This window comes from Lycorma delicatula, chromosome 8 (assembly GCF_047948215.1).
Source record: "Lycorma delicatula isolate Av1 chromosome 8, ASM4794821v1, whole genome shotgun sequence".
Taxonomy (NCBI): domain Eukaryota; kingdom Metazoa; phylum Arthropoda; class Insecta; order Hemiptera; family Fulgoridae; genus Lycorma; species Lycorma delicatula.
In genome coordinates this window covers 53,118,550-53,139,268 of record NC_134462.1, presented here as the reverse complement: position 1 = coordinate 53,139,268, position 20,719 = coordinate 53,118,550, and the positions used below count along the sequence as shown (strand labels likewise).

Below are 20,719 nucleotides of genomic sequence, written 5' to 3'. Positions count from 1 at the left end.
ATTTAGATTGCGTATATCTTTTCGGTTTGTCTGTTTATACTGCTTAAAAGTCCATAAAGTAAAAGGTATAGGAATTTATTGTTATAATAATAATAATCTTTTATTAATAAATAATTTAATTGATTTCATAACATTTTTTTAATCGCGTTTATGTTGCTATAATAATAAGTTCTAAGCCCAGAGGACTTGATTGTGTAATGTATTGTATATACAAATTTTGAAGTTATTTTTGTTGTTTCTTCCATAGTGTAAATTATGTTTTATGTGTCATGTAGATTTGTATTCCTTAGTCTTGATCTTACCACAATGCACGTAGTGAAATAGCTTAACCTTTAACACTTTTTCATGTGATTTTTGTCTTTGCTTTGAAACTTATAAAAATGTATATTGGTCACAAGCTATTCCCCAACAGTAGGAAGATGTACTTCCTACATCTTACTTGTGACCTTTATATTTTATTGATTACCTAACTCAATGATAAAACTGAGTTTAATTCTTTACACAGAACAGCTGGTGAGCAGTTTCTGTTTGCATTTAGTTTCTTCTTTTCACTGCTGTAGTTTAAGTCAAAACTGTTTGTTTTCTTCAGCTGCCTCCTAATTTTCTTTATTGACTCTTCAGTACAGTCACAATTGCTTATCTTGAAGTAGTAGTGTATTTATTTACTGCAGTATTTAATGTCATTAAGTTCAACATAATTCATAACATTTTATTAGCTTGAGTAACTTTACAATTAAATTCTAGACCACAAAAGGGCCTAAAATTTATTTTAAACACAGTATTTTCTTTCTACTTATTTCCAAAATGAAGTAATGAAATCACAGTTGAGTTGTACACATTCAACAACTAGCAAAAAGGTTAGGCCTTTCTATAATCAATATCTTTGTGAGTTTTACTTCCCTTCCCACATTTTTTTTAATACAACAAACTGATTTATCACTAAAAACAAAAAAAACAGAATTTGTTCCTGTAAAATAATTAAATTAAAACATTCTTTGTGGAAGATTTTTCTTTGAAGCAAGGAGTAGTAGTTTAGTTGTAGGTCTAGCTGTACCTGTAATCTTGTTAACTCGTATATTTACATTGATTCAAGTTAGGCTGACCCAAATTTATATACATGTTATCTATAACCAATCTTTTTTTTACATTAAAAACACAATAAACAATTTTAAAATAACAAACCTCTTATTAGCTGACTTCAGTCTACAGCTATTATTTTATTAAAAAAAAACAGAATTGGCAGTTTTTTAGAATGAAAATGGAAACTCCATAGCTCATAATTAAAAATATTTAAATATGGCACCAAAAGAAAAAATTCAGTTATCAATCAACAGATTGTAATAGCAGCAGAATAATTCACTTTATTTCTGCTCAAAATCAATTCTGCTGCTAAAATTGAGATAGCAAACATCTATCGCTATAGTTTTATCATAAATAATTCTTAATGAAAAATCCATTCTGTAGATTTCTCTGCAAAAGTTTTAATAGAAATTATAAAAAAAGAATAAATTATTAACATTCAATTTACATTTACAAATTTACATAATTTATGAATGTTATAAGTACAAATAAATACAAAAGTACCATTATACAGAAAATTTTATTCATACATCTTATATTTATTTATTTATAATACTACTTAATGAACTGAAATACTGAACTGGTGTTAGATGATGATTACGTTTCAAGACTGCATCATTTTTATCATTTAAAACTATTTCCTTTATACTTGAATGTAAAATATGACATGCCAATGAAGGATTCTTATTTTTAATAGCAAATATGCTATCAAATACAGTTTTTTTGTTATTTAGTTTATGATATACGTAATATTTATTTAAACATTTATACAAACTATCATTACTTAGGTATTTAAATGGACATCTTCCTTCACTAGAAGCTCCATATCTTAATTCCTGTAAATTCCATAAAAAATATCATTACTTAATGATATATTTACTTAATGATTACTTTAATCATTATTAAACTTATTTAATATTAGTACTTATTTACTTTAATGATTATTACTTAATGGAAATATTTCAGTAAGTAGTTAGTTTTGTAAAATATAATATTTAATTCCCCATTTCAAGTAAATAATAAAAAAATCCCAGTTTACTGAACTGCAGTTATGTTATTGCAATTAGTTGTTAACTTGTTTTTTTTTTGTCTTAGAATACATACTATACATGATCTCTTACGATAGAATATCATTGGAAAAATCAATATTTGAATTTTTATTATAGTGATGTAGTTATAGAACATCGTATATAAAAAAAGTAATTTATGATTTTACAGTAAGATGAAATTTATATATATATATATATATTATAATTATTATTTTCATTAACATTATATTAATGAAAATGTTCAAATCAAGATTAAAGAAGTAGAACAGAAAATATTAACATACCATAATAAGAAAATTAATCATCTATTGATAAGATACAATACAAAAATTTGTAATGATAAATAGAATTATAAGACTCTAAATTTAACTAATATAAAATTTTCTGAAATAGAGAATACAAATTTAACATAAATTTGTATTTCTGTTAAATATATAATTCTTTTAATTATGATACATACTGTGGTTGAACTGAAACAAATATGCACAAAATGAAATTTCATTTATTAATTTGTGTTTGTAGTAATACTATTATAACATAAAAAGTCAGAAACAAGAAACATACTACATATAATAAGAAAAATTACAAATACAAGGTCTGTTCAGAAAATAACCAAACACATCTAATTACATGCCAACAGAGATATTTAGTGATGTGTGATTCGCAGCAATGTATTCCGCATATCCTCATCTGTAACCACATGTTCTTGGATTGTTGGTTATCTCGTTTACTTTTCGTGTTATTGTTATTTGGGTGAAAAGTGTTAGTAGAAAACGATTTTTGTAATGTGTGATTTTCAGGAGCAACAATAATGTAAAATTTTGCATGAAACTAGGGAAAACTTTCACAAAAATGTTTCAACTTTTGAAACAAGCTTACATAGTTGATGCTCTAGGTCGTACGCAATGTTATTAATAGTTTTCATGATTTAAAAGTGGTCGTCCATCAATTGAAGATGACCCTCAACCAGAAAGGCCTTCGTCTTCAACTGATGACACCCACATTTAGAAAATCAGTGATCTGATGCGTGCAAATCACTGATTGACTGTCAGTGAACTTGCAGAAGAGATTGTAAGATGCATCAGATCATGTCATGACATTTTCACAGAAAAATTTAACATACATCAAGTTGCAGCAAAGTTTTTCCTTGTTTGATGACCAAATAACAGAAAGAACATCGAGTGGGTGTATGTCGGCAACTTCTTGAACAAGCCAATGATGATGAAACATTTATGCAAAGCATCATAACGGGAGAAAAAGGCTGGGTTTACACCTATGACATCGAGACAAAAGTTCTGTCATCACAATGAATTGGCGGCGAAGGATCTCCACACCCCAAGAAAGTCTCGATCCAGTGTCAAAGTGATGCTCTCTGTTTTTTCAATTTTAATGGAATTGTGCATTTCAAATTTTTGCCTCAAGGTGAAATAGTGAACTGTGTGTACTATGAAGGCGTTTTAAAATTATGTGAAAAAATTCGCAAAAAGAGACCAGATGTGTGACAAGACAACTCAAGGTTCCTTCACCACAATGATGTATCTGCAAACTCAGCTTTGTCAATTCGTTGGTTTTGAGCCAAAAATCAGATGACTGTCCTTCCTCAGACTCCATGTTTGCCAGATCTGGCTCCTTGTGATATTTTCTTATTTCTGAAATTAAAATCAGTGATGAAAGGACACTGTTTTGAGACTATTAATGACATTAAAGCAAATCTGTCACGAACCTTAAAGGCTATTTCAAATGAAGCGATTCAGGACTGCTTCACAAAGTGGAAACACGTTTGGGAAAAGTGTGTGAATAATGGAGGGAAGTACTATGAAGGGGAAAAGGACTAATAATCTGTAAAATTAATAATAAAGAGTAAAAAAAATAAAGTTTGGTTATCTTCTGAACTGACCTCATATAATAATTAAATACACATCAAAGACATAAAAACATAAACTTGATACACAGCATGCTATCATAACATATTCTAATAAATGAATACACTTATCATTTTTTTAAAATAATTGTATTGACAATATTAACAAATACAGGGTCCCTTAAGTTTCTGTATATAAGAGAAAAAAAAATTTTTTTATGGAAACCATTTTTATTTATTTATTATTTATTTTTCTGTATTCTATGCATGGAAACTTATGGGACATCTGTTCATTCTTGACAATAATTAACTGAAATAAAAGACTGTTTGTTTTGTTTTTAAAAAAAATGTTTGTTAGGTACAGCAAGAATAATATGATTTTCTGTCTGTTTTGCTTCAATAAAAAATCAATTTTTAAAAGATTTTATTTACTTTTTATTGGCTGTATTTACATTAATTTTCTCAGAATTAAATTCTCTACAAGTTTTGTAACTGTATTTATTAGTCATTTAACAAAGCTATTGTACTACAAATCTAAAAAAAAACTTGTTTTTCCACACCAAATTTAGTGTTTTACATCGGATATCTTAAAAACTATTGGAGTTCAGTTCTGCTACCTGTTTTATCCTATTTCCAGCTCAAATTACATTAAAAACCAACCAACTTTAATTTGGATGCCAAAAAATACAGTAGGGCTTCTTTTTATTAGAAAATTGAAATCTGGTTGAAATCTTTTGCTAGCCTTAATTTCAAAGCCTATATTTCTATGAACCTATATATATATATATATATATTTATATGAATCTTTTTCATTATTTTCACAGGTAGAACATGTCCTTAGTTTCTCCACAGAGAAACTTTCAGGACTTAAACTGGGTGTATTACAACGTTCTCCCAGGACTTTCATTACCTATTCTACTCATGAAAATAGTGGAAAAAGTTCATATAAACATATGTTCCAAAATGCTTTGTTTGCAAGTTACAGCTAGTGAAAGATTTCACTTGGATTTCAACTACTCTGGTGAAATGAGGTCATACTGAAATCTTTAGGATGTTAACTAAGGGGCAAAATTAGTAATTTCTTATGGTTTTTGACCTGAAAAATCGAAGGTTCCTGAAAATAGTTCCAGAACTGTATCTGCAGTAGTTTTTGAGAAATCTGGAGTGAAAAACCAATAAATTTAGGGGTAAAAAACTTTTTTTTTATGTACAATAACTTTTTTAAATGGGTAGTAGATAAATAAAACTTTTAAACAAAACCTGTAGGGAATTTAATTATGAACAAAATGAAAGTTGAATAAAACAAATAAAAGTAAAAAATATTCAAATTTTATTTAGAAACAGGTATGCTAGACCATGCTAGTGCATTATACGTACCAGTTTATAATAAATGTTCAAAGATGAGCCCAATTTTCAACACATTTCTTGGGATGCTTCTATTCCGCTTTTGTTGCTTTTTTTACTACTTCGGGGCTATCCTTAAATTGAGTCGCATATACAAAAATCTAAATGTAGCAGATAAGGGGATCTTGGTGGCCAGGAATGTGGAACTCTACAACTGATCTATTTCTCAGGGAAATGATGATTTAAGTGAGTGGAAACAGCACAAGAGAAGTGAAGAGGCGCGCCATCATGCAAAAATGTGCTGAGACGCAAAGTAAACTTTGCGTCTCTGCACCTCCAGTGCAGAGATGCACCATCTTCAGCAGCTGCGGCAATCCTTCTTGAAGATAGTGCAAGTAGACCTCAGCATAGTAATATGAACAATCCAAACCCTCAATTGTGAAGATCATATCATACATTGATGCTAAATCGGTGTTGAAAATTGCCTTTTGCCATTTCATGAAGATTTACTTCTGTCCATGTATCCTAATTGCGCAAGTTATTGACACAATCTCGAGTGAAATTTTCCTCATCAGTAAACAAATCATACTTGTAAAATTATCAAATTATATTCCACCAGTTGTAGAACTCAAAGAGAAGCAGACCGTCTCCTGGGTATTTATGATAACGATAAAACTTGTTTTGTTTTAGTGTTCTCTAAACCACAGAATGCAAAACTCCAATCTGCTTAGAAAGAAGTAATGTACTGACACCTGGCCTGCATAGATATAATTTTATTAATTTCAGCATCATGTTGAACATATCATCCATAGCTGGTATTAGGCAGTGAATCTGTTTTCTGAAGATTGTGAAAAGCTGTGCTAATTGTTTTGGGATCTGGAATTCGACAAAAAATATTTCATATTCTACCGCAGCATCTATAGCATTACACACACCCAAAATGAATAGTATATCAGCAAATTCCTCTGTTGTAAATAAGTACAGCATTACTTCAATGGCAAACCGATCACATTCAAACTAAGTTCACAGAAAACCTTTGTTAACAACAGCACAGTTCAGAGTACCTAATATACTTAACATACCTAACAGAATGATTTAAACACTAATACAGTATTGCACATTGTTATCAGCTATTATTTTGTTGCCAAATTTGCAATAATTTTTCAAATAATTTATTGTTACATTTTAAAAAATTACTAAAAAGTTTTCTATTGGAGAAATTTCCTATTAATTTAATAATACTGGTAATAAAAATACATACCTGTAAATAATTACAACTGTGTGATCTATAATTTGCTCTTCTACCTTCAAGACCATACATATGTCGTATACTATATATTAATCTTTTACCATTTTGCTGCCATGAACACTTACAGTGTGAATCTTTATGAAAACATTTTGAATATTCACTCTTCCAAAACACTAATGCATCTTGAAATGACATCCCAATATTTTTCAAGAAAACTGTTAACTGATATCTATTATCATGTGTTAGTCTATGATGTTCTGTAAGCTTATTATAAAGATTAGACATACAAGGTGGAAATAACATCTTCATGCTTTTTATATTATTTATATTAATGCTTTTATTTTTATCAATATCACATATTTCTCTTTTATTTATTCTCAATATGTTAATCGCATCATTTATCAAATCTGTAAACCTTCTATCACTTCTTAATAGATGATAATGTTTAAGTTTGTTAGCTTGTTTTACTGCAATATACAAATGATATTCAAATAACTCTGACAATAATTCTTTCCATTTTTTATATGGAAATATAACATATCCTTTCTTAATAATTGCCTGACGAGTTGATACTAAACTTGAACACATTTTAAATGGAACTGAAATAGAAAGAGAACATTCAAATAATACATCTCTAATGAACACTAGTAACAAAATAATTCCATTATAAAAAAGAATATTCTGACAAATATTTTATTTCAGCAGTTTTTAATAAGCTTATTATAAAGTAAGCAATACTGAAAAAAATTTAATAAATTTTTGTTTCTTTAACTAACAAAACACCATTAAGAAGTAAAACTAAGAAATAGACACCTTATGGATCCCTAAAAATATCTTTGCATATTTTAACTAAATAAACATTTTCAGTTAGTTAATATACTGTAATTTTTTCTTTCCTTTTAAGAATGCTTTCATGATGTAATAATACTTTATTCAACAACATTTCAATACAATTATAATAAAAGTTTTAAATTTATTTCAAAATAGCTACATCCTCTCTCAGTCATCTGACAGATAATTAACAATGTTTATTTAAAAACTAACTTTGTTACTGTCTATAATTCTGCTATTAGTGTTAACTAGAATAAAATATTAAATTAAGTATATAATTTCTCTTAATAAATAGTAATTCTAAATTTTGTTACATTATCCTATCACTCATGGCTAACGAGATAAAACATGCCTGAGGAAAAAGATTAAGTAATAAATGTAATAACCAAACGGTAATCAGTTGGGATACTAAAAATAGAAAAAAACTGCAGGTCAGTGACAGACATAATGGTGATCCCAACCAGATAATACCAATACTGATATGTATAATCGATAAGTTCTATAAACACCTAACCTAATAAAGCCCAACATCTTACAAGCTTTATAATAACACCCTGAAGGGAGTTATTAAAAAATTTGGTGACAAATGTAAAAAACCATAGTAGCACTTATTAACTGACCACAGGTCACAGAACTCACTGTTACCCTATTAGGAAACGGATGAGAATTAACAAAGTTAGTGGAAGATACTAGAAGTGCCATGCTGTACTTTCTAGAATATTGCCACACTAGAATAGAGCCATGAAACATGATGACCACCTTTACAGTTCACTATGCTAGAATTGACGTGCTATCAAAATGAACAATGAAAAAACTACAGCTGAGGGGATGGAGCAATTTAGTACACATCATAACACAATTTTAAACTATTATTAATTTTAATTGTATATAATTTTTTTTTTAAAATGTGATATTTAAATTTATTATTATTATTAATTTCTAAAAACTGAAAAGTATTTTTGTTGAAAAGGTGAGTTACTTTAATAATGTGGTCTGAATTGACTTCTCTTGTATCTGTAAGCTAAGATTTACACGTATTATAAATGTGTATTATGTGTATTATAAATGTGATTTACACGTATTATAATATGTATAAAACTTATCACAGTCATTGTTGTACAAAATTATTTGCAATTTCCCAGTCTTATATTATTTTACATACATCTACTTTAGACCATTTAAAACTAAGAAAAATATTTTAGTAAAAATGTTACATTATATTATTAACCATTTACTGAAACTAGTAAGTTCTATGGTCAATTTATTACATCTATGCAACTTGAGCTTTGTACTCTTAAAAATCAAAATGTTATAAGTTGTTAATTTTTTGGTGGTAAGGATGAATAGTTTTTGTTTTGTTTATTGTTGAATTTTACATTACATTTCTATTGTAATTAGTTTCTGGTAAACTACTAATTTCAGGAGTTTGTTCTTTCTTTCTTTCTGCTACTTTAAAATAAAGTACAAATTTCTATTATTTTTAATTATATATTGAGCTATGATTAACTAGTAATTAATACACAATGAAATGCAGAGAAAAGAAATAGAATGATAGATATACTGTTAGTTTTTTAATATCTAAAATCCCCTTTTTGAAACAAAAAGGGTACTATGACAGAATAGACCAACACAGCTGGTTACAAATCAGCACTTGTTTACGGCCCAATCTGCATTGTAACTGTTCTAGTCACAGTTTCAGTGTCATTTGCTTTTTAGTTGTTAGTGAAAAGTAGTGATGGGGGTAGAAAACTGAATATCGAGCAATTTTACACATGGGTTAACGGGTGATCAGTGTTTAGAGGAAATGACTCCAGTGCTTGGAGAGGATTATCCTCATTATACAACAATATTTAAGTGGTACTGAGAGTTTGAAAGAGGAAATTTGGTCTTGAGGATGCTCCAAGGTCAGGTCAATCACCTGGAGGACCAAAAAAAAAAAAAAAAAATGGTTTGAATAACTGTGCCTAAGCGCACCTTTCATTATTCAGAACTTATGCTGCTGGATCAATAATATTAAATGAAGTCCTTGTTAGTCTGATCAATATATATATTTTATTTATATTTAATTTATAACATTTACACACATTTTCACTTATTTAAATATGATATCGTTAGTAAATTATCTCACATTGTTAAGTTTAAAATGGTGTACATGTACAATATTAATGTTTAAAGAGTATTTTAATTAATGTATTTATATTTAGTCAACATTTTAAGTTGCATCCTTTACAAATCGACTTAGACTAACCATACTATTAGAAAATAAAAAATATATAATATAAAACAGCTGTTGAACTTAACTAAGATAACAAATTTATATGCTTTACATAAGTAAGAAGAAAAGATTTAGATAGTTTTTACCATTAATAAGGAGGAGATGCCAGCCTACATGGCACGAGTGGTAGAATCTCGGTCTTTCATCTGGAGGTCCCGGGTTCGAATCCCAGTCAGGCATGACATTATCACATGCTACTTCTCGTTCATCTTATCCTCTGAAGCAATCAATACCTAACGGTGGTCCCGGAGGTTAAAAAAAAAATAAGGAGGACTGAAACAGAATATAGCTGCCTGTCAAAAATCCCGAGGATTTTTCTTTTATAATATTGTAATGAAATATTACAAGTGATAACATGAATTAGTATAAATAATCTTTGTTTGTAATCTGGTAAGTTTAACAATATAATTATAAATACTATTATACAAAGAAAGATAATCTAAGATGTTGTATAACATGATTATTAAACAAACGTTACAGCTAATAACTTGAAATAATAAATGATTTTTAAATGTATATTATAAAATATGATAAAAGTATCGGTAAAAAATAAATTATATGTATCGCTTATAGTTTATTGTATTATTGAATCAATAGTTTCAAGTAATGTTCACATCATTTGTACATAATACAATAATAAACAGTAATGAATAATAATCATAGAGCTTGGATGTATAAGTAGCTTTATCAGCAATATTTTCTTTGTAACAAGTAAGTGTTGAGCAATATGAATGTGATGTAATAAATTACATTAATATGCATTTAGCTTGTAACAATACATTAATAAACAGATTAAAAAGGTATTTTGACGATAATTATTTAATTGAATCACATAATGCAGATCGATTTTTAAACTAAATTTTATAAGAAGAATCTTTGCACAATTTATCCAAATTTATTATCTTCATATGTCAATGCTCCTGAAGCAATGCAAATTCCAATTAATGCATATGAATTTATTGTTCTTCAGTTGTTAATGTCAAAGTTAGGTTACAATACCTCCAGATTATGGAAGGAGAAACTTTCAACTCAAAGGCACCTACAAAAATTTCATGGAATTCCTTGAATTTAGAAGACAGATGCTTGAAAATATTAATACAAATAAGTCAAACCATCAAGACATAATTCCAAGGTACGACGACACAACAATGGAACTAAATCCTACACTAAATGTTTTAACATAAATGCTAACAAGCAGTATAAGGCAAATAATATTAGCTGTTACTCAAAATTTAATTACAAGTAATGTCTAATTTGTAATTCTAATCATTATTTACATTGTTGTAAGGAATTTTTTAATTTTTCTGTAGATGAACAGAAAGAATTTCTAGAACATCACAATTATTTGGGTAAAGATCATTCAGTAGACAAATGTTCTAGTAGTGTAGAAATTTGACAGATTTGTTCTCAAAAACATAATAATCTTATTCAAGTAATATTAATTCTAAATTAAAAAACAATAAGTCTGAAAATAATAATCATTCGTCATTTAAATTCCAGTCAAACAAAAACATAATTTTATCTACCGCCTGTTAGAGGATCCCTTCCTGAGCAATCTCTTCTTGCGCAGTAGATTATAGTGTCCAATTATAATTTAGCATAGCGGGCAGAGATCTAAAACACTGAGTAATGATTATATAGCACTATTTATATGATTAGCCACTAAGGCTATTCATTTAGAGTTAGTTTCTGATTTGACAAAAAAAAAAAAAGATTCATTTCACGCAGAGGTATACCTGCTAAAATATTTTCTGATAACGGTGCTAACTTTCATTCTGTTAAAAATATTTTGAACAGCTTGTACCAACTTTTTAAGTCAGAAAAATTTAAACAAATATTCTAACTTTTTCAACATCACTAGGGATTACTTGGTCATCTCCTTCATCTCCCCATTTTGAGAAAGTGCAATCAAAAGTGTCAAATATCACATACATCGTGTAATAGGAATAACAATTCTCAACTTTGAAGAATTTTATACGGTGTTGACACAAATTGAGGCTTGTTTTACTTAACTCTCGCTCTATAGTTGCTATTTCCACAAACTATAGGGAGACCCAGTACCACCTTCACTGGGGAATTTTCTTATTGAATGTCCTCTCACATCTTTACTTGAACCCTATTATCAAAGGGTTGAAATTATGGGATTAGGTTGATGGCAACTATTCCAAAAATTTATACAATCCATTTGGAGACAATGGTCAAAGGGCTATCTGCACCATCATCAGCAATGCAACAAATGGCGTTTTCCACACATAACCTTTTACTTGACGATCTAGTTCTGATCACCAATGAAAATAATTCACCCATCCAATGGAAGCATGGAGTTGTAACCCAGGTTTATCTAGGTTCTAACAATTTAGTCACAGCTGTAGATGTATATACAGCTGATGGTAAAAAGACCTATACATAAATTATGTTTTTTACAAACTTTTAAAAGTTGGTAAAAAACATAATGATGATATTTTCAAGATATATTTGATTTAATATTTTTATTTATGTTATTATTGTAATCTCATGTTATGATTTAATCTGTTGATTAATGTATTGTTATTACAAGCTAAATACATATTAATGTAATTATTACATCATGTTCATATTGCTCTACACTTTTCAACTATTTACAGACTGGTTATTATACTACATACATGTACAAACACGCACAACATGCATGCATACATACATACATATAACACAAACATGTATGTAAATACAACATATAAATATGTTCATTTTTGTAGCAGACTGACAAACCAAAATGGTTAGAACTGTTCAGATGCACATAACTTGACTGATAATCAGATGGCACATCATGTTTCATGGTGCGGTAAAACGCTGAAAAAAGTTTGCAAACAGGAAATCTCCCTATGCGAACAGTATTGTGACAGGTGCAATGACAGTTGTCATTGTCACTGTTAAATGTAACAGTTAAATAAAAATATACCATAGAAGTTCTAAAACTACGAATGCTATGAATAACAGACCCTGCATGAATCTTAAATAAAAGGAATATATCCGTTCCTTTGATTGCTATGTGTTCTAAATTACATAAAACTACTAGGAAAATTTTTTTATATCATTTAATAAATTGATATTACTATTCTTACCATGTTGTGAATAAAAAAAAGTCAAACAAGAAAATTCTAACTGACATGACCAGTCCTTTATTTTCCAGCAAGTTACTTTCAGCTAATTTTCAAGGGAAAATCTAACAAAGTTTCATTTGAATTCATTAAACCACTGTTAACTCAAATTCATGAAGGCATAAGCAAAATTTCAAATCAAAGAATTTGCTAAATTAAGTATATAATAATAAGTATCTTAATTAATCAATATAATTTTTTTAAATTAATTCACCATATAAGCTCTCAGCTTGTGCATGAAAAGGCCAATATTATCAAATTCTAAGAAATATTGCTTGTAGACTAGAAAGAATAAACTGCAGAGCTGATTTTTTTAAAATTTATTTTTCTAAAAAACTGTTTTCAGAATTTCATTCAAGTTGTAGCCTTCTAGGATGTAAAAAATTTAAATAAATAAATGACTTAAAAAAGGAAATATATTTTAATTCACCTTTAAAATATTCTTCACAACTAGCATTAGTACTCACACTACACGAAGAACATGATTGGTTTAGGAAAAAGTAAGAAGTGTTTGTTTTCAGCTCCATAATAATTGTTTTTAACGTATTGAGAAATTCATGCCAAGAATCAAAATCAATATGATGATATTGCAATACCTCAGGTTGAGTTACAAAATTATCAACTGCTTCATCACAGTGTTTTACAGTTGTATTTAAAAACTTTTTAAATTCAGTAACAGAACTGAAGTTGCTTAACCTTAAATAAAAAACTTCTTTTTCTTTTTTAATTACAATATCTTTTAATAAAACTAAATCGGAAGTCTGATATAACAATCTGAAATGAAACAAAAAAAAAAGATATTTACAACTGTTATTTATATATAATATTATTAAAATTAGAATGATATTGACAGTTGAAATCAGAAACAGTGTTATTTTTAAGGCCACATCAATCGAATTTAAAACATGATAAATATGAGGTCTGTAAATAAAGTAATGAGACTAGTTTTTTGGCAGCCAAAGTGGCAACACTGTTAAGTTACTAGTAAACATATGGTTGTATGAACAGCTCATTTATATTAGGTATTAATATTTTTGGTCTATTGTTGCCATGTGAGATGTAAACAAACTTTTTGTGAAACGAGTTTTTGTTTTGCATTACTAAAATGAATGATACTAATTATGAGCAACATTGTGCCATCAAGTTTTGGTTAAATTTGGTGAGAATGCTACTGAAACTTTTTCAAAATTGAAAAGGGCGTATGGAGATGATGCTCTGTCATGAGCCCAAGGTTTTAGGTGGTTTAAAGCATTTTCAGATGGCCAGGAATCAATAGCAGATTATCTACGCTCTCGAGGACCATCAACGTCAAAAAGTGATGACAATGTTGAGCAAATAAGAGACTTGATAAGGTATAATCTGTGATTAACTGTTAGAATATTGCAGAACAATTGAATTTGAACTGTACCACATTCCATCAAATTTTACAAATGAACTGGACATGAAAAAGGTTTGTGAAAAATTGGTCCCAAAAAACCTCACTGTTGAACAGAAAAACAACTGGGTGGAAGTGTGCCACAATCTTCTAGGGTAAATTGAAACTGATCCTGATTTTCTAAAAAATGTTATTACTGGTGATGAATCTTGGATATTTGAGTACGACCCAGAAACAAAACACCAGAGCAACGCGAGTGGCACACTTCAAACTCATCACATTCCAAAAAAGCAAAAATGAGCAAATCAAAAATAAAAAAACCATGCTAATTTGTTTCTTTCATAGTAATGGCATTGTGGCATTGTCCATAAGGAGTTTTTGCCTACAGGACAAGACTGTAAATCAATATGTTTATAGAGAAATTCTTGAAAGACTGCAGAAAAGAGTTGCCCTTGTGAGACCAGCCATCAAAGGCAACTGGATGCTGCATCATGACAATGCACCTTGTCACACTGCACTCTCAATTAATAAGTTTTTGGCAAAGAAAAACATTCTTGTAGTTCCTCAACCACCTTATTCACCTGACTGTAGTCACTGCAACTTTTACCTATTCCCAACTTTAAAAAAACACCTCAAAGGACACCATTTGGAACGGTAGAAAATGTAAAAAAAAAATGTAACTATCTGAAAGGTATTCCAGTTTCTGAGTTCCAACACTGCTATAAAGAGTGGGAAAACATTTGAAGCATTCTCAAGGAAACTATTTCGAAGGTAATAGAGTCCATGTATAATGTGGATTGTAAACAAAAGGTTTTTCTGAACCAGTCTTATTATGTTATTTACAGACTTCATAGTTATGGTAATCTATTACAACTGTACTGCTAAGTTAATAAAAACTGGAGTGGACAGTAGTTCTACGTTCTAATTCCTTCAATATTAAAAGAAAAAGAAAAATGTAAAAATAAATGCTTAATAATTAGGTTACTGTAGTAAAAAAAAATTCATTAAAGTGTCAACACAACAGTGCAAGAGATGGGAAAAACATTACTCCCTCCACTACAATGCTAGTAGTCAGATATATCTTTATAATAATGCTCAACACATTCAAAGTTGATAAGTTAATTTAAATGTAGCAGCATAATTATTTCAATATTATAAAATAAAACAAAGAAAACTAGAGATAATGTATCAGCCTTGACAGAATAACAAACAAAAATCAAAAAAATCTGGGCAGTCTTGAATGTCAACTGACAAAGTCCACATTGAAAAAAATGCATGCCATCATCAGGGAAAATTGTCAGTAATCTATCTATGAAACGTCCAAAGTAAGAATCAGTAAAACTTTGTGCACAGTTGAATCAACTGACAACATGGAATTTATTATATTCTGCAGTAATGCAGAACTTGAGTTGATGAGAAAGAAATAGCCAGAGGCTTAGGATTCACCTGTTAGTGGCCGCTTCTTATCAATGAGTTTTGGACAAAATTTGCTGAAATTTTTCCAGAAATTGGATATAATCATGAAACTTGAAATTTCATTTTTTAAGTCTTTATCTTAAACTTGCAAAACTATTGCTTTAAATAAATGACTAATAGAACTATGAAGTACATAAGCAAACTTATAGGTTGGTTTTGAGACGGCAGCATTTATGGCAAGTTCACACAACTATAGGTGTTGAGACAGTAAGGTATGTTCAAAAACTTATACCTGTATCATAATACATGACATATACAAAGTGTGTTATACATATGATAATAGAGTTTCTTAAACCTCCTAGTGTGAATGTTGTCTGTACCATGATAAAAACAGTCATGATTAAATTAGTGCTGGACACATTTGTATCTTTCCCATATCGCTATTAAGTTGTCACTAAAGATTGAAAATCAAGCTTTAAAAAAATTTTGAGAGCTTAAGATAGAGCTTAAGATAGAGGGGTCAAATTATTCTTACTCCGCTGGATATACATATATAATTATTATTGAAATTAATCTTTTTAGGATTCATATAATTCTTCTGTACTGTTAAATTATATTTTAAATTCTACTAATATAAACCTCCTAGTACAAAATATTGAGACAAAACATTTGTTACCTTAAAAAAGGGTAAGATTTTCTGATAGATTAGGTAAGATCATTTTTTACTTTAATTTAAAGATAAGAAATATCTTACCTCATTATTCTTTACTAGATGGTTTATGTTAGTAAATTTAAGAGTGATGGCTATTTTTCATGAAAAATCATTTCATATGTTATATCTAAAGTGACCGGAACACAGGACTATACTGTTTTAAATGGGAGAATCCTGTTTTTAGATAGCCTGTCCTGCTGCCCCCAAATACAGCTTCCAGACACTGAAATGTCCCATTTTCAGAAAGATAGCAACCCATAGTAACAAATTAAAAAAAAAAGGTGCGAGAAATAAAAATCTGATAGTAGCACAGTGCCTAGATGATGGCAACAGACCACACAATTTGTAAAAGTTTTGAGGTTAGTTATAATAATTAACAGCGACTAATTGAGAGTAAACAGCATTTCTTGTAATGTAGTACTACTATACATATGTCAATTTGATTTCTTGTATGCAAACCCTTCATTTCAACAATGCCTAATCATAAGTGCACTTTTAATGTTAACTTACAAACTAAGTACGTTTTATAAAACAAAGAAGAACTACATTGGACGTCAGATGTGAAAAGTGTCATACAGAATTTGGTGCAGCCCACAGAGGTGCAAGCGACATTGAGCAACATTTAAAATCAGAAAAACATAAAAATTCTGATCTTGCTGCCATTTTGATTTCTTTGTGCTTAATTAAAAAAAAAAGGCGATTCAACAACTTCAAAAGATCTGGAAGTTGCTGCGACCGAAGGCATATGGGCTTATCATACAGTACAAGAGAACCACAGTTTTTGTTCAAATGATTGTATTTCTAAGTTAATTCAAATGTATTTTGAACAGAAATTTAGATGTGCTCGTACATAAACAGAAGCTATTGTTGTTAATGTGTTAGCACTAATAGTAATAAGTGAAATAAAAATTGCCTCAGCAAATGAAATGTATTTATTATATATTAACTGATTCTTGAAACCATGGACCCACGAAAATATTCTCTGTATTAGTTCGCTTCTTTTTACCACACGACGGCACACAACTCAAAAATTCAGATTTTCAAGACCAACTGGGTGAAACATCAGACATTATTGTAAATTATCAATGAAAGTACTGATAGAAAATAATTTGACTTCAAAAATTGTGGCCTTTTGTGGAGATAATACTAAGTGCAATTTTGGCGGATCAAAAAGATGAGGCATCAACAATGTTTATGCAAACTATATTTATCTCTTGAAGAACATTGGTAGAAATATGATGTGATGTGGAGCTCATATAATTCACAATGCAAATAAAACTGCAGCAGATTGTCTACCTATAGACTTTGAATGCATAACTGTGAAAATATATTCACATTTTTATATTAATAATATTCACGTGGAATCAGAAATTTTGTTGAATGAAGTTGACATAGAGTATCAGAAATTGCTAGGCTATAATAAAACTAGGTGGGCTTGTGCTTATGTCTACTATTGAAAAAATGTTTAAACTGTATAGGCCAATAAAAAACTACTTTTTGAGTATCAATAAATATCTAAACATATTGAAAACCCTAACTCAGAATTATAGCTTTTTCTTTATGCATGCAGTCAGCACATTTCATCAAGCTGTGTTAAAGATCGAGGGTCAGAGTATTTCTGCAACTGAAGCTGTAAAGGAAATAGATCAACTAAAAGACAATTTGGCCTTGAAATAAAGTACTCTGTGTTTTCCCCCACTCTGTTCATAATGTAATGGCAAAATTGCAAGAAAATGGCTCCAGTGGTATTGACGAAGAATATATGAAAACTACACTGCTGAGTTTTATAAAATAGGCAAGGAATATTTTGGGCATTGGACTTGTTCTTGAAGTATTAGAAATATTTTAATGGGCAAATTTAACCAAAATACTTGTGTGGGAAGAAATTCAAAGTGTAAAAGATGTATTGATTGAAAAGGGATTTATTAATTGTAACCAAGATACAGAAGTTTTTAATGAGTTTCACTTATTTCTAACTACATTACATAGAAAAAAGTGTCAGAATGAAACACTGGGATCGTTTCAACTGAGATTCGTTGGGTGAAATTATTGAAATACTTTCATACCAATAATCTGAATCATATGAACTTTCATATAATTACTAAATATATATTATGTTTGCCCAGCACTAGTGCACCTATAGAAAGGGTATTTTCTCTTATGAATAAGTTGTAGACTAGTGAAAAAACAAAGTTGCAAGTCACAATTCTGAAAGCAATGTTAATTACCAAAGTAAATTGTAAGAATCCGGCCAAGAATTTCATTTTTATTTGAAATCAATACCAAATATTCTTAACAAATTTGTTCTTCAGAAAAACATAAAATCACATAAATTCTTTATTTTCATGTGTCCATTCCTGTTCTTTTCATTGATAAATACAAACTATAAAGAAATACGCTTTTCCTTAAATACATTACCTAAAAATTAGCAATGTCCCATTTTGAGGAAAAAAGTAAATGGTCACATTACTTATAACTCCTAATAATAAGAAACCTTATTACAAAGTTTTACAATACCTTTACCCTTACAATATTTTAAAATAAAAATTTATGTTGGAGAATATCTGTTCAGAACAATCTTAGGAAATCACAGGTTTTTAAATCACGTAATGTCAAGGGTGATCTGCTTTAAAAATAAACACAAAGGATGTAATTTTTTTCTTTGTACTTGTAAAGTAAAGAAACTTTACTTGTAAAGTTTCCTCAGAACTTTTTGTTAATGCATATTGTAATGAATACATTTTAAAAATAATACGCTTTAAAACATACCATATATCAAAATGTCATGCATTTGCACTCGTGGGCTAAAACATGGCTCATGATTGTAATACTTGCTTGTCTACTGGTCAAATTATAGTCTAAAGACAGGTTTTATCTTGCCAAATAAGCAATATGTTAAATATTCGATGTAACAGTATCATATGTTTTAGTCTTGCAGAGGTAAACAGTAAAATAAGTATGAATTTACCTATACTTCTCTATAGGTATTAGTAGAATTATTAAAAGCGTCTAATGTTAAAATACAATATTATTAAAATGGAACCTATCTACATTTCTAATACCTGAAGAGACAGATTATTATAATAACGGCAATTACCTTAGAACGTTTGTCAAGCAATCTTAGAATTAATACCAATTTAATAATTTTATTAAGACCTATTGAGAATTGTATAGTAAATGCATACTTATTTCACTGTCTACTTCTGCAAGACTCCAAGTGTATGTTACAGAGTTATTTCAAATGAATTATCAATCAAGTCTTCGAATATTTTAACATTTTTATCACATAACCTCACCTCAACGTAAAATGACCAATTCTATCAAATGCTGAATCGGCAATTAAATATTCGAAGTCAGATGTGAAGTTCTTCGAATTATTTCTTTCACTCAAACAGTTGAAGTAATTTAATCTAGCTAAAACACATGATTGTATAGTAAACAAGAACGCTCTGTTCCGTGGAGGTTTTAAGTAGAAAGACATATTTAATTTATTACTTATCGATAAAAATGAATTCTTGAATAAATCATTCGATTGATAGCTCGATAATAAGTCACATAAAATATAATAATTTTTTATTTCATTAAAAGATTTTCAGTACTAAAATTAATCTTGATTATTCATCAAACTCTTCAAACAAAAGAAGAATTTTCTCAAAATCTTAGCATTTAGTTTTAGTCGTTAAAATTTATAAAGCTCAGGTGATACAAAAGATGGGTACGAATTACTGGACCGGCAACTGGCTTCTTGCTACATCTCTCGTTTTCAGTTTAGCCTTCGGAACTACCGTAAGGTATTACTTCAATGAATGAGGATATGTATGAATGCGAATGAACTGTGTAGTCTTGCGCAGTCTCCGGTCGACCGCTGCTGAAAAGTATGGTTAATAGAAACTCATCCACCAAAGAACATCGGTATCCACGATCTACTATTCTTGCTACCTACGATGTTAGTTATCACCTCCGTTGTACTATTAGTAGTACCAACATTATTTTGGACAACCTAGGTACAACTACTGTGCATTTATGTGATCACGCTTTGTGAACTTTGATGTGTAACATATCATTACAACATAGACACAGAAGTAGTAATAATAACAATGGAACATGAAATGTTAACTATAAAATGTATAGTAATATCGTCAAAGACTACCTTAAAGGCAGTTTTTGCTCTGCAGCGTATTTATTTGCTGATTTCATGTTTCTTGTAACATTTTTGTACACTAGTAATTGGAAACTGACAAAAATTGAGTCCTGTGTCATAATCATCTGTTTGTCTTGTGAATATTTTTTATCTTTTTAGATAAAAAAATATATTTAAAAAAATATACTTTTTTGGCATTTTGTTCTAGTTTCCTGATGTAAAATTACATTTTTTCATGTCAGTACC

At 29.2% G+C, this 20,719-nt stretch overlaps 1 protein-coding gene across 1 annotated transcript; it reads right to left on the bottom strand.

Annotated features, from left to right (window-relative positions):
- Nucleotides 1–35: 35 nt before the first annotated feature.
- Nucleotides 36–20,294, bottom strand: LOC142329174 (uncharacterized). The gene is made up of 4 exons (XM_075373561.1): nt 19,629–20,294; nt 13,260–13,603; nt 6,596–7,182; nt 36–1,916 (listed from the first exon to the last, which is right to left on the bottom strand). The coding sequence occupies exons 1-4, from the start codon at nt 19,811–19,813 to the stop codon at nt 1,620–1,622; spliced, it is 1,413 nt and encodes a 470-aa protein (XP_075229676.1). The 5' UTR covers nt 19,814–20,294; the 3' UTR covers nt 36–1,619.
- Nucleotides 20,295–20,719: the final 425 nt, after the last annotated feature.

Coding starts and splice junctions, on each gene's coding strand:
- LOC142329174 (XM_075373561.1), bottom strand. CDS start 19,813: ATGTCTTTCTACTTAAAACCTCCACGGAACAGAGCGTTCTTGTTTACT. Junction 13,604..19,628: donor ATTGGTCATTTTACGTTGAG/GTGAGGTTATGT, acceptor GTTTCATTTCAG/ATTGTTATATCAGACTTCCG. Junction 1,917..6,595: donor ACAGTTGTAATTATTTACAG/GTATGTATTTTT, acceptor TGGAATTTACAG/GAATTAAGATATGGAGCTTC.